At 54.4% G+C, this 12,266-nt stretch overlaps 1 protein-coding gene across 2 annotated transcripts; it reads left to right on the top strand.

Annotated features, from left to right (window-relative positions):
* Positions 1 to 1,063: 1,063 nt before the first annotated feature.
* Positions 1,064 to 5,689, top strand: TBC1D24 (TBC1 domain family member 24; the record flags this gene model as incomplete). 2 transcript variants are annotated; one of them, XM_080702871.1, is made up of 7 exons in its annotated part: positions 1,064 to 2,028; positions 2,599 to 2,616; positions 3,084 to 3,242; positions 4,060 to 4,123; positions 4,355 to 4,450; positions 4,835 to 5,078; positions 5,535 to 5,689. In XM_080702871.1, 7 exons carry the CDS (start codon positions 1,064 to 1,066, stop codon positions 5,687 to 5,689), a joined length of 1,701 nt encoding a protein of 566 aa, XP_080558997.1. The 2 variants fall into 2 exon arrangements, with proteins under 2 accessions (XP_080558997.1, XP_080558996.1); XM_080702870.1 differs by lacking the exon at positions 2,599 to 2,616.
* Positions 5,690 to 12,266: the final 6,577 nt, after the last annotated feature.

Genomic DNA, 12,266 nt, shown 5'->3' with positions numbered 1-12,266 from the left:
TGCTTGTAATCCCAGCATTTGGGAGGCTGAGCTACTTAGTGAGGCCCTTGGCAACTCAGACCCTGTTTTAAAATAAAGAATAAAAAATAGGGCTGGGGTTGCCTCTCGGAGATAGAATGCCCCTGGGTTCCATCCCCAGTACGGCAAAAAAAATAAAAATAAAAATAAAAAATGGGTTTGGGCAGCTGGGCATGGTGGAGCATACTTGTAATCCCAATACCTGGGAGTCTGAGACAGGACAATCGCAGGTTCACAGCCAGCCTCAGCAACTTAGGCCCTCTACAGCTTAGTGAGACCCTGTTTCAAAATAAAAGAATAAGCCATGCATGGTGACACACACTTGTATTCCCAGTACTTGGGAGACTGAGACAGGAGGATCGCAGGTCTGCAGCCAGCTTCAGCTATTTAGGCCTTTTGCAACTTTGTGAGATGCTGTTTCAAAATAACAAATAAGAAATAGGGAGCCGGGCCTGGTGGCCACACTTGTAATCCCAGCATTCGGGAGGCTGAGACTGGAGGATTATGGTTCGCGGACAGCCTCAGCTACTTAATGAGTCTCTCTGCAACTTAGTGAGACCCTGTTTCAGAATAAAGAATAAAAAATAGGGCAGGGGATGTAGCACAGTGGTCGAATGCCCCTGGGTTCCATTTCCAGACCCACACACACAAAAAAAAGAAATAGGGGACCCGGGCGTGGTGGCGCACGCTCGTAATCCCAGCATTTGGGAGGCTGAGACAGAAGGACTGCAGTTCGCAGACAGCCTTAGCTACTTAATGAGGCCCTTTGCAGCTCAGTGAGACCCTGTCTCAAAATACAGAATAAAAAAATAGGGCTGTGGGTATAGCCCAGAGGTAAAATGTCCCTGGGTTCCATCCCAGCTACCGCAAAAATAAATAAATAAAATAAAACCTTTTTATACACATGTACTAAGAATTGTTTTTAATCCATCAGGGTATGAGATGGCAGACAGGCTAGTGGAAAATCCCCAGAGAAGGGGCTGGAACGTCTAGCCACTGACTGCTCCTCTCCTGGCAGCGGGGCCCTCCCGACACAGAGAGCACCATGGACTCCCCAGGGTACAACTGCTTTGTGGACAGGGACAAGATGGATGCTGCCATCCAGGACCTGGGGCCAAAGGAGCTGAGCTGCACCGAGCTGCAGGAGCTCAAGCAGATGGCACGCCAGGGCTACTGGGCCCAGAGCCATGCTCTGAGGGGGAAGGTGTACCAGCGTCTGATCCGAGACATCCCCTGCCGCACGGTCACGCCTGACGCCAGCGTATACAGCGACATCGTGGGCAAGATCGTGGGCAAGCACAGCAGCAGCAGCCTGCCCCTGCCCGAGTTTGTGGACAACACGCAGGTGCCCGTGTACTGCCTGAACGCACGGGGCGAGGGCGCCGTGCGCAAGATCCTCCTGTGCATCGCCAACCAGTTCCCCGACATCTCCTTCTGCCCCGCGCTGCCGGCCGTGGTGGCGCTGCTGCTGCACTACAGCATTGACGAGGCCGAGTGCTTCGAGAAGGCCTGCCGCATCCTGGCCTGCAACGACCCCAGCAAGAAGCTCATCGACCAGAGCTTCCTGGCCTTCGAGTCGTCCTGCATGACCTTTGGGGACCTGGTGAACAAGTACTGCCAGGCGGCCCACAAGCTGATGGTGGCCGTGTCGGAGGACGTCCTGCAGGTCTACTCCGACTGGCAGCGCTGGCTGTTCGGGGAGCTGCCCCTCAACTACTTTGCCCGCGTCTTTGATGTCTTCCTGGTGGAAGGCTACAAGGTGTTGTACCGTGTCGCTCTGGCCATCCTCAAGTTCTTCCACAAGGTGAGAGCTGGCCAGCCTCTCGAGTCTGACAATGTGAAGCAGGACATCCGCATGTTTGTCAAGGACATTGCCAAGACGGTATCCCCCGAGAAACTGCTAGAGAAAGCGTTTGCCATTCGCCTCTTCTCTCGCAAGGAGATCCAGCTCCTGCAGATGGCCAACGAGAAAGCGCTGAAGCAGAAGGGCATCACCGTCAAGCAGAAGAGGTACGCGGGCCCCGGGCTGCGCGTGCGCAGAGGGCCTGGCCGCCGCGAGGGCTGCCACAGGGGCCTTAGCGAGACATATCCTGGGGTCTGGGCATGAGCTCCTTCTGCCAGCCTCTTGGTCCGCTTCTGATGGTTCGTTTGTCCACCTGTCCGCGTGTGGTTAGAAAGACTGGAAAGCAGGAAGGGCCAACACCCGGCCTGTCCTCAGAGACCAAAGCTGATGGCTGAGGTGGAAGCTAGGTGCCACTAGGGGATGAGAAGGCCCGCAGGGAGGCCGACCTCCCAGCTCATGTCAGCAGCCCCTGCTCCACCTCTCGACACCATGGGCAGCTGTTTTCATGGCTGCCGGGCGTGGCCTTCCTGCCGAGCACAGCGCTGGGCAGCAGGTTGGGAAGGGTCATGGGGATTGGCAGCTGACGCTGTCATGGTGCTACAGGTCTGGCTGTTGGCGCAGCGTTCTTTCTCCTGGGCCAAAGGAAGGCATGTCCAGGATTGGTACCACCACTAACCTCTCCTTGTCTGTTTTATTTTTCTTTTTCTCCGTGTCCGTTGCTTCCTCCTGTTTTTCAGTGTCTCACTTTCTAAAAGGTAGGTCTGAAACCACACCTCTATGCCTGGCTTCTCTGCCCTTCTGCTGGCCAGCTCTGAGCTGGCCACTTGCTGTTTCCCAGAGCCTAGCCGGCTCTCGCCTACCAGTTTCTGCTCACTGCCTCAGCCTGCCTGACTGAGGCCCTGTCTGTCTGTCTGTCTGTCTGCCTCAAGTGTACAATCCTGTGCTTGGCTTGGCCTGCAATCTTGTCCCTATCCTGATATCTTAGAGAAAAGGTGTCAACCCCCCGCCCCCGGGTGAGGGCTTTTTGAAGCCTGGTAGCAGGTGGGGCGGCTCCTGGGCTCTGCCCCACTTCTTCCTGTCAGCCCTGAGAACCAGGCTGTAAACCTGGCTGAGTAGGTGAGATGTCCCCCACCCCGGGTCAGTTACAGAGAGGCTCTGGCCCTGCGCTGGGTGTGGTCAGGGCCATGGTCACTGCAGGCTCTGACCCCACCTGCTCTCCCAGGCAGTTTGTGCACCTGGCCGTGCATGCAGAGAACTTCCGCTCAGAGATTGTCAGTGTGAGGGAGATGAGAGACATCTGGTCCTGGGTCCCCGAGCGCTTCGCCCTTTGCCAGCCCCTCCTGCTCTTCTCCTCGCTGCAGCATGGCTACAGTCTGACCAGGTGAGACCCAGGAGGCCGCAGGTGGCCAGGGAAACCTGTGACCTGGCACTTGGCAAGGCCTGCCCCCGTAGGGTTCAGGGATGCGAGCCCTGCTCCGGGTGTCTGCCACCCTGGCCACCCATGATTTGCAGGTCATTGCCATGTGTGCACAGCACAGGGTCTCGTGTAGGCACCCTGAAGACCAGGAGGCAGAGTTCCTACCACAGGAGCTCACGGAGTTGCTGGGGGAGACCCGTGGGGGGCGCCTGCCCACTCCCCTCACCAGCTGTTGGTCACCAGTCATCTGTGTGGCATTCTGACAGGGGTCTTGCAGGGCACACTGTCCCCCAAGATAGTTTGTGCAGGTTTAGCCGATATTTAACACCTCGAATCTTGGGCCTCTGATGGCCTAAGGTTGCAGGTGGCCTCTGAAATTTGACCTGGTCACAGGTGACCAGCCATACACTGATTTGGGCAAAGCTGGAGCACTTGACGCAGCCCCCACCAGGGACGCCAGCCAAGCTCTGGACACCACACTTGGCAGCCTCGGCCTCCCCACGCACCCAGGTTCCTGAAGATGTGCCGTGCTCTCTATGGCAGGACCTGTTCCTCTGGTTCTTGCTTCCCTGTAGCACATGGCTCTGGGCTCTGCCTGCAGGGCCATCTGTGGGGGGGCTCGCCATCATTTCGGGCAGACAGCCCAGGACAGTCAGGAAAGGCCAGGTGAGAAGAGTCCTCAGCAGGACATTACCAGGTCCTAGCGGCACGGACAGGAGATGCTGGGAGAAGGACTCAGGCCTCAGGAGGGCCGTGCAGAGTGTGTGCTCTCTGCCCTCAGGTTCTACTTCCAGTGTGAAGGCCACGAGCCCACCCTCCTGCTCATCAAGACCACACAGAAGGAGGTGAGGAGGTCCACGAGTCTGGCGCGGCTCTGCCAGGGCGGGTGTGGCCCACTCTTGGAGCACCTTCCTGTGCTTGAGGGGCATGGGGAAACACAATGTCCCGAGGACTCACCCCAGGCAGCCTGCTGCAAGGGCTCCACTTCCCACTGGCCCTCTCCTGCACCCGCTTGCCCCGCTGCCAGCAGGCCTGGCCAGGGAGCGTCCCGGGCCTCACCCTGCTTGCCTCCCCAGGTGTGTGGGGCGTACCTGTCGACCGACTGGAGCGAGAGGAATAAGTTTGGAGGCAAACTGGCCTTCTTTGGAACTGGAGAGTGTTTTGTGTTTAGGGTGAGTGGGCTGGGCGAGGGCCCCCAGGGCAGGCCCAGCAGCCATCCTGGGCCAGGGCTGCTGGCCCTGACCATCACTGAGGTCCCGGGGAGCGCAGGAGTGCAGGCCCTGACCCTGGGCACCCGCTCCCTGACGCGGCTTCTTTTTCACCGTAGCAGTAACTCTGCAGGACCAGCTGCCTTGTCCTGGGTCTTGATGGGCAGACCGTGGGCACCGAGAGCAGGCTGGACCTTATCCGCTTGTGCAGCGTGCCAGCTCCTCTCCCCAACCCCAGCTCAGGGCCTCGCCATGGCAATTGGTGGGGTGGAGGTGGGCTGTGGCTTTGGGGGGCTACGGGGCCTAGTGGAGCACCGCGTGCCAGCAACTCATGCCCGTCACCCTCAGCTGCAGCCAGAGGTGCAGCGCTACGAGTGGGTGGTCATCAAGCACCCAGAGCTGACCAAGCCGGTGTCCTGCGGGTCCTCAGAGACTGTCTCCGCCCCCACCCACCTCGGCTACACTGTCTCTTCAGACGTCTCTTCAGACGCAGCCGACCGGCTCTCCCCGTTCCTGGCTGCTCGACACTTCAACCTGCCCTCCAAGACCGAGTCCATGTTCATGGCCGGGGGCAACGACTGCCTCATCGTCGGTGGGCACCGCACCCCATCTCAGCCTGGGCCCCGCCTCCTGGGAGGAGGGCTTGGGGACTGAGGCTGAGGCTCCTGTGCCCAGCCCTTGCTGGCTTCGGTGGCAGGTGACTCGCCTGAGCCCTGCCATGGCAGAAGAGTTCCCAGGCTGTCGAGGGCGGAGCAGGCACGGGGGATAAGAGAAGTGGACTGGGAAGCCGGCGTCCTCCTGGACAGCCAGGCCTGGGCGCTGTGGGGGCCGAAGGTCAGCCTTTGGTGTTCTGTACAGATGTCTACATACTTATTTTTGCAGTCTTGGGATGGAATCCAGGGCCTCACACATGCTGGGTAAGGGCTCCAGCACAGCCTGTGGTTGTGCAGATGTGGCCCAACCACAGGCTCTGGCGGGGCAAGGATGGGTCCAGGCAGAGACCACAGGGGACTGCTGAGGGATGGCCACTGACCTAAGTGTCCCGCAGGAGGAGGGGGCGGCCAGGCACTCTACATCGACGGGGACCTGAACCGCGGCCGCACAGGACACTGTGACACTTTCAACAACCAGCCCCTCTGCTCAGAGAATTTCCTCATCGCTGCCGTGGAGGCCTGGGGCTTCCAAGACCCCGACACCCAGTGACGGCACTGCTGCCTCGGGTGGCAAGGTAGAGACTAGGCCTCCACCGGGAGCAGGGAGCCAGTGGGCCCCCTCGCAGCAGGGGCGCCATGGCCTCGCCTGGCCAAGCCTGGACCTGAGCCCCTGCCCCCGAGCCTGTCTGCTTATGGTTTAGAGCTCAAGGGACCACAGGGCTCCCAGCCCTGCCGAGAGCCTCAGCAGGATGCACCCCCCACCCCAGGGTCTTGGCTCTCTGGAGGCCAGTGCCCAGCTGTGCTCTTAATACCACGGCCTTCTTCACGGGCTTTCCACCAAGCGTGGACCCTAGCTCCCTCTCCTGGTGGCTCGTGGCGTTACTCCCCTCCAGAGCGGCCCTGCTCTCCAGAGGAGGGGTCTGCAGGAGACATTTGCCTCTGGGACACCGTCTTGACAGGATCCCACCACTATCCCTGGGCCTCCAACCCAGTGCTTCCTCCCGAGGCCCCCTGGGCAGCACGTGCCACTGTAAGGTGGGAGAGGGGAGGGCAGGGCCTGCGCTGAGCTCTGCGGGCTGGGGATATCACGTGTCTTCATGTTTCTGCAGAGCCCAAAGCCCTGCCTGGGCCTTGCCGCAAGTCCACCTGAAGAGTTGGCCCCAGGAGGAGCCCACTTTGACCAACCCCAGACCAGCCAACACCATCCAGAGGCCCCAGAGATGCCTGGACTCCATCACGCGCCGCGGCCCCGAGGGCGGTCCCTTTCCTCAGCGCCGGCCTCTTCGTGGCCCCTGCACCCAGCGCCGTCTCCCTCTGCACGCCCCTGGCTGTGGCCGGCCACTCGTCACGGTTCTCTGGATGCTGCCCGCCTTACCGCCTGCAGGCCCATGGGCACCGTGCTACAGGAGCTATGGGGCATCCTGCCCCTGGCACCGCAACGAGCATGCCTGCTGTGGCCTCCCTCAGCGGGTCCTGAGGGCCTGGGCACCAGAAGGCAGGGGCACAAGGGTGACCCGAGCGAGCAGCCTGGGTCGCAGGAACAGGTGCCCGGTCCCACGCGGTTCGGCTGGCACCCCTCACCATTGCTGTGCGCCCCAGCGGCGCCCACCCCGCCCTGATGCTTGCTCTTCCCAGGAGCTCAGCCTTTGCTGCCCATCTACTCACATCCCTCCAAGGGCTCCCTGGCATCTTGGAGCAGGACAGGAACCCGGTGGCTCTGGCAAGCCGGGCCTGCTGGCCTGCTGCGGGAGAGGTGCTCAGAGGCACGAACACCACACCGTCCCTACCCCTCCTCGGGCCGCTGCCCGGCCTGACCTCCACCTTCGCAGGCATTAAACACAGTCCAATTGCGTCAACCCTGGGGATCTGAGTCTGGTCCCTTCAGCCAGAGGAGCCTCCAGGCACCCCCAGGCAGTTCCGCCATGATGCGCGTCCACGCACTGTCCCTGGGACCCTGGAGGTCTAGCACAGCCTCCTTTCAAGAGCAGGTGAGGGTGGACCTGAGCACCGCCTGCGAGCTTCCTCGCTGGGTGGCAGTTCTTCTGGCGAGAGTCCAGGCAGCTCGCTGCCTCCGGAGCCTGCATCCAGCCCGCGAGGACCAACTGCTACTTAGGCGAGATTTCCACTCCTGAAGGGAACTTCTTTGTTTTTGTGTGCATACAAAATATTGTTTCCTTAAATTTATACCTTCTTTTTCCTGACTTTTCTACAAAAAGTAATTTTTTTATTCTTATCACTGTTATCTGATCCAAAGTGTTCCTAAATAGAACATAATTTATTAGTGTTTTCTAATATTTCTCCTTGATTATTTATTAGCTTTTGATGTTAAATTTGAGCCAAAATTTAATGGAATTGCGTAATGAATTATCATTTTTTAAAGAAACATTTCAACTTTTTATTTCTTTTTTTTTCTTTTTTCTTTCTTTCTTTTTTTTTTTTTGTTTTTCTTTTTGCAGTATTGGGGATGGAACCCAGAGGCATTCTACCTTGAAGCTATACCCCCAGCCCTATTTTTTAGTCTTTATTTTGAAACTGGGTCTAAGTTGCAAAGGGCCTCGCTAAGTAGCTGAGGCTGTCCTTGAACCACAATCCTCCGGTCTTAGCCTCCAAATGCTGGGATTACAAGTGTGCGCCACCACGCCCAGCTCAACTTTTTTGTGTGTATGTGTGGTACTAGAAATTGAACCCAGAGGTGTTTACCTCTGAATGACATCCCCATCCCTATTTTATTTTGAAACAAGGTCTCACTAAGTTACCATGCATTGGCCTTGAACCTGCCATCCTCCTTTCTTAGCCTCCCAAGTGCTAGAATTACCTGTGTGCTTCACTGCTCCCAGTTATAAATTTATTTTAAAAACAAATTTGTGTGTGTGTGTGTGGTACCAGGAATTGAACCCAAAGGCATTCTACCTCCAAGCTACACCCCCAGCCCTATATTGTATTATTTATTTGGAAGCAAAGTCTAAGTTGAGGGCCTCAGTAAGTAGCTGAAGCTGGCTATGATCCTTCTGTCTCAGCTTCCCAAGTCCTAGGATCACAAGCCTGCGCCACCACACCTGGCCGAAACCAAGTGCTGCACCTAATTTAAGCCGGTTCATTAAACATATTTGGGTTTTTGTGTGATAATGGGGATGGAACCCAGGGGCATTCTACCTCCGAGCTGCACCCCCAGCCCTATTTTTATTTTTTAAATTTTTTTTCATTTCTTACAGCACTAGGGATGGAACCCAGGGGCATTCTATCTCCATGCTGCACCCCCAGCCCTATTTTTTATTCTTTATTTTGAAACAGGGTCTCACTGAGTTGCAGAGGGCCTCACCAAGTAGCTGAGACTATCTGTGAACTTTTGATCCTCCTGTCTCAGCCTCCCAAATACTGAAATTACAAGCCTGTGCCACTATGCCCAGCTTTTATTTATTTATTTTTTAAACAGGGTCTCACTGAGTTGCAGAGGGCCTCAGTAAGTAGCTGAGGCTGGCCGTGAACCTGTGATCCTCCGGTCTCAGCCTCCCAAATCCTGGGATGACAAGCGTGTGCCACCACTCCCAGCTTTAAATTCAACACATCTGTAAATGCAGACCATATGTCTTGAGAGCTCCAGAAAATCAGTTTTTAAAACAATTTAGAATATGTCATTCATATTATATCAATATTTTAGTTTTAATTATTGAACTAAAATTAATATTTCAGTTTTTTCTATTTTTGTAAGTTCCATGCTTTAATTTTTCAAAGTTTTCAGTGCAGTTTGTTATAGAACATTCTGGATTTCAGAAGGTCTTCAGATTTTTTTAAATCAATTTTCTAAAGCCACAAATCCTAATTTAGTATTTTCCCCTTTTTTTGTTTTGAAGTTTTTTTCAATTTGCAAAAGAGTTGCTGAGCTGTCACAGTTTATACAGACCCTCGCCCACCTTCCCAATACTAACACCAAAACAGAATTTAGGCTGGGCATGGTAGTGCAAGCCTGTAATCCCAGCTACTAGAGAAGCTAAGGCAGGAGAGTCACAAGTTCAAGGCCAGCCTGGGCAATTTACTGGGACCCTGTTTCAAACAAACAGAGCTGGGATATAGCTCAGCCGTGGAGTATCACTTGCCTATCATAGAAGAGACCCTAGGTTTGATACCCACTACCACATTACCATCAGTGTAATGCTGTTGACTAAACCATAGACTCCTCAGATGGATCATTTCCCACCGTATAGGAATAGAGGTTTTTTTTTTGTTTTGTTTTTTTTTTTTTTTTTTTGGTGGGTCTGGGGATGGAACCCAGGGGCATTTGACCTCCGGGCTACACCCCCTGCCCTATTTTTTATTCTTTATTTTGAAACAGGGTCTCACTGAGTTGCAGAGGGCCTCACTAAGTAGCTGAGGCTGTCCGCGAACCGCGATCCTCCAGGTCTCAGCCTCCCGAATGCTGGGATTACAAGCGTGCGCCACCACGCCCGGCTCAAGAATATAGTTTTTATAGATGTTACTTTCTCACGCTTTTACTAAATCCCGAATGTTATCAAATTCCCAAGACTAATGCTGATCGAAAGGCACAGCTGGCCCGAGCGCGCCGCGCCGCGGGCGTCTGTGGTTCCCCTGGGTCTCGCCTCGGCCCACGTGTCTTGTTCGACAGAGAAGTTACATGAAGCCAGAGTGCCAAGCCGACCGCAGAGCCCTCCCCGTCGACATTTACATTAAGCAGGAAAGCTTGGTGTCGACCTGTTCCGATCTCCGTCTTGCCAGCGTGTGATGGTGCCCCGAGATGGGCATCCCGTGGTGCCCGCTGCGCTCCGAGCGGCTCGCACGCCCGCAGGAGCGCTCGCTTCACCACACCGCGCGGGGCTTGTCAGCACTGCTTGCGACTAAGAAAGCGGTTGGTGGACACGTCACAGACACATCAACCAGGCGACAAAGCTTGCAGAGCGGACTGCTGGACCACGCGTATTCCCTGCTCTCAGCAGTGCCCAGTCAAGGCTGTTTTGCCCACGGCAGCGCTCCTGGCTGCAGGGGACCTGCAGGTCTGAACTCATCCAGCGGTGCTGTGGGCGACAAGGATGTGGACGTGACCTGGGCCTCTGGCCCCGAGTCTAAGGGAAGCGCCTCCGCCGTGACACTGAAGCGCTGGCTGTGGGAACGTGTGTGTTCAGGAGCTTGCGAGCTAAAGGAGGAAGGGGAAGAAGTTTGACCTTTTAGTTCTTGTCAGGCTCACCCTGCTCAGGTGTGAGTGGCTGTCATGACACTGTACTTAGTGGATGCATGTGTGGTAAAATGTGCGGCAAAGTCCAACCTGTGAATGTGAGAAGATTCGGTGATGTTCGCTCGATGTTAATTCTAGTCCTAAATAAAAATGAGAACTGACGGAACATCATTGTGCAGTGTTTGCGACGAGACGCTCGATGGGCTGCACCGTCTTAGCACCCCCTCTCCTGGAGCCACACCGCCACCGCCCAGAGGGGATGCGCCAGGCTCAGGGCCCACCGCTGCCTTCAAGGGGATGGGAAAGGCGCCACGGAGCCCAGCACCCCCTGATTTTGCTTTGCCTCTCTGGCTTAGGGCCCATCTGTGGATACACTTGTGTTTGAGGAAAAGAAAGAAGCTGCCATCAGGAATCGTCAAATGTCCCATAAAGAATTACTTGGTATGAATACAGTGCACCAATAAAATAAATAAATAAAAATAAAATTAAAAAAAAAAAGAATTACTTGGCCGGGTGTGGTGGCACATTTGTAATCCCAGCACTTGGGAGGCTGAGACCAGAGGATCATACAGGTTCTAAGCCAGCATCTGCTAGTTAGTGAAGCTCTCAGCAACATAGTGAGGCTTTGTTTCCAAATAAAGTATAAAATGGGTCTGGGAGTATGGCCCAGAGGTAGAAAGCCCCTGGGGTTCCACCCCCAGTACCACAAAAAAAAAAAAAAAGAATTACTTGGCTGGGCGTGGTGGCGCACACTTGTAATCCCAGCACTTGGGAGGCTGAGACCAGAGGATGGCAGTTTGCGATCAGCCTCAGCTACTTAGTGAGGTCCTTTACAATTCAGTGAGACCCTGTTTCAAAATAAAGAGTAAAAAAATAGGGCTGAGGGTGTAGCTTGGAGATAGAATGCCCCTGGGTTCCATCCCCAGTACAGCAAAAAAAAAAAAAAAAAATTATTTGAATTATTTATTTGGGAGCTGGGTGTGGTGGCACACACCTGTAATCCCAGTACCCGAGAGGCTGAGACAGGAGGATCGAGGATTCACAGGCACCCTCAGCAAGTAGTGAGACTCTCATCAAACTAGTGAGACCCTGTTTCAAAATAAAAAATAAAATACATTTAGGATGTATCTCAGAAGTAGAACACTTTTGAATTCAATCCCCAGTGCCGGAAAAAAAAAAAAATAGGGCTAGGGATGTAGGTCAGTGATAGAGTGCTTGCCTAGTATGCATGAAGCCCTAGGTTCAATCCCCAGTAACGCAAAAACAAAAATACTATCTCTCTAGAAGTTGACCTAAGTCAGTATTAAGGTCTTCCCTAATGGCTCTGTGTATCTGCGCATGTGCACTACTAGGAACTGAATACAGGGGTGTTCTACCACTGGACTACATTCTCAGCCCCTTATATTTGTATTTATTTATTTATTTTGTGGTACTGGGGTAGAACCCACGGGCATTCTATCTCTGTGATACATCCCCAACTTTTTTTTTTCTGTACTGAGGATTGAACCCAGGGGCATTCTACCTCCAAGCTACACCCCCAGTCCATTTTTTTATTCTTTATTTTGAAACAGGGTCTCACTAAGTTGCAGAGGGCTTCACTAAGTAGTTGAGGCTGGCTTTGAACCTGTACGATCCTCCTGTCTCAGCTTCCCAAGTACTGGGATTATAAGCGTGCGCCACCACGCCCAGCACCCCTTTTATTTTTATTTTTTGTGGTACTGGGGATGGAACCCAGGGGCTTTCTACCTCCAGACTATACTTCTAGACCTATTTTATGCGTTATTTGGAAACAGGGTCTCACTAAGTTGCCGAGAGCCTCACTAAGTAGCTGAGGCTGGCTTCGAACCTGTGTGATCCTCCGGTCTCAGGCTCCCAAGTGCTGAGATTAAAAGTGTGCACCACCACGCCTGGCTCCCTTTTATTTTATTTTAGTTTGAAACAG

The sequence above is a fragment of the Muscardinus avellanarius genome (genome assembly GCF_963383645.1).
Source record: "Muscardinus avellanarius genome assembly, chromosome: 10".
Classification (NCBI taxonomy): Eukaryota; Metazoa; Chordata; class Mammalia; order Rodentia; family Gliridae; genus Muscardinus; species Muscardinus avellanarius.
The sequence above is the reverse complement of the archived record's forward strand: the minus strand, read 5'-3'. Positions and strand labels throughout refer to the sequence as shown.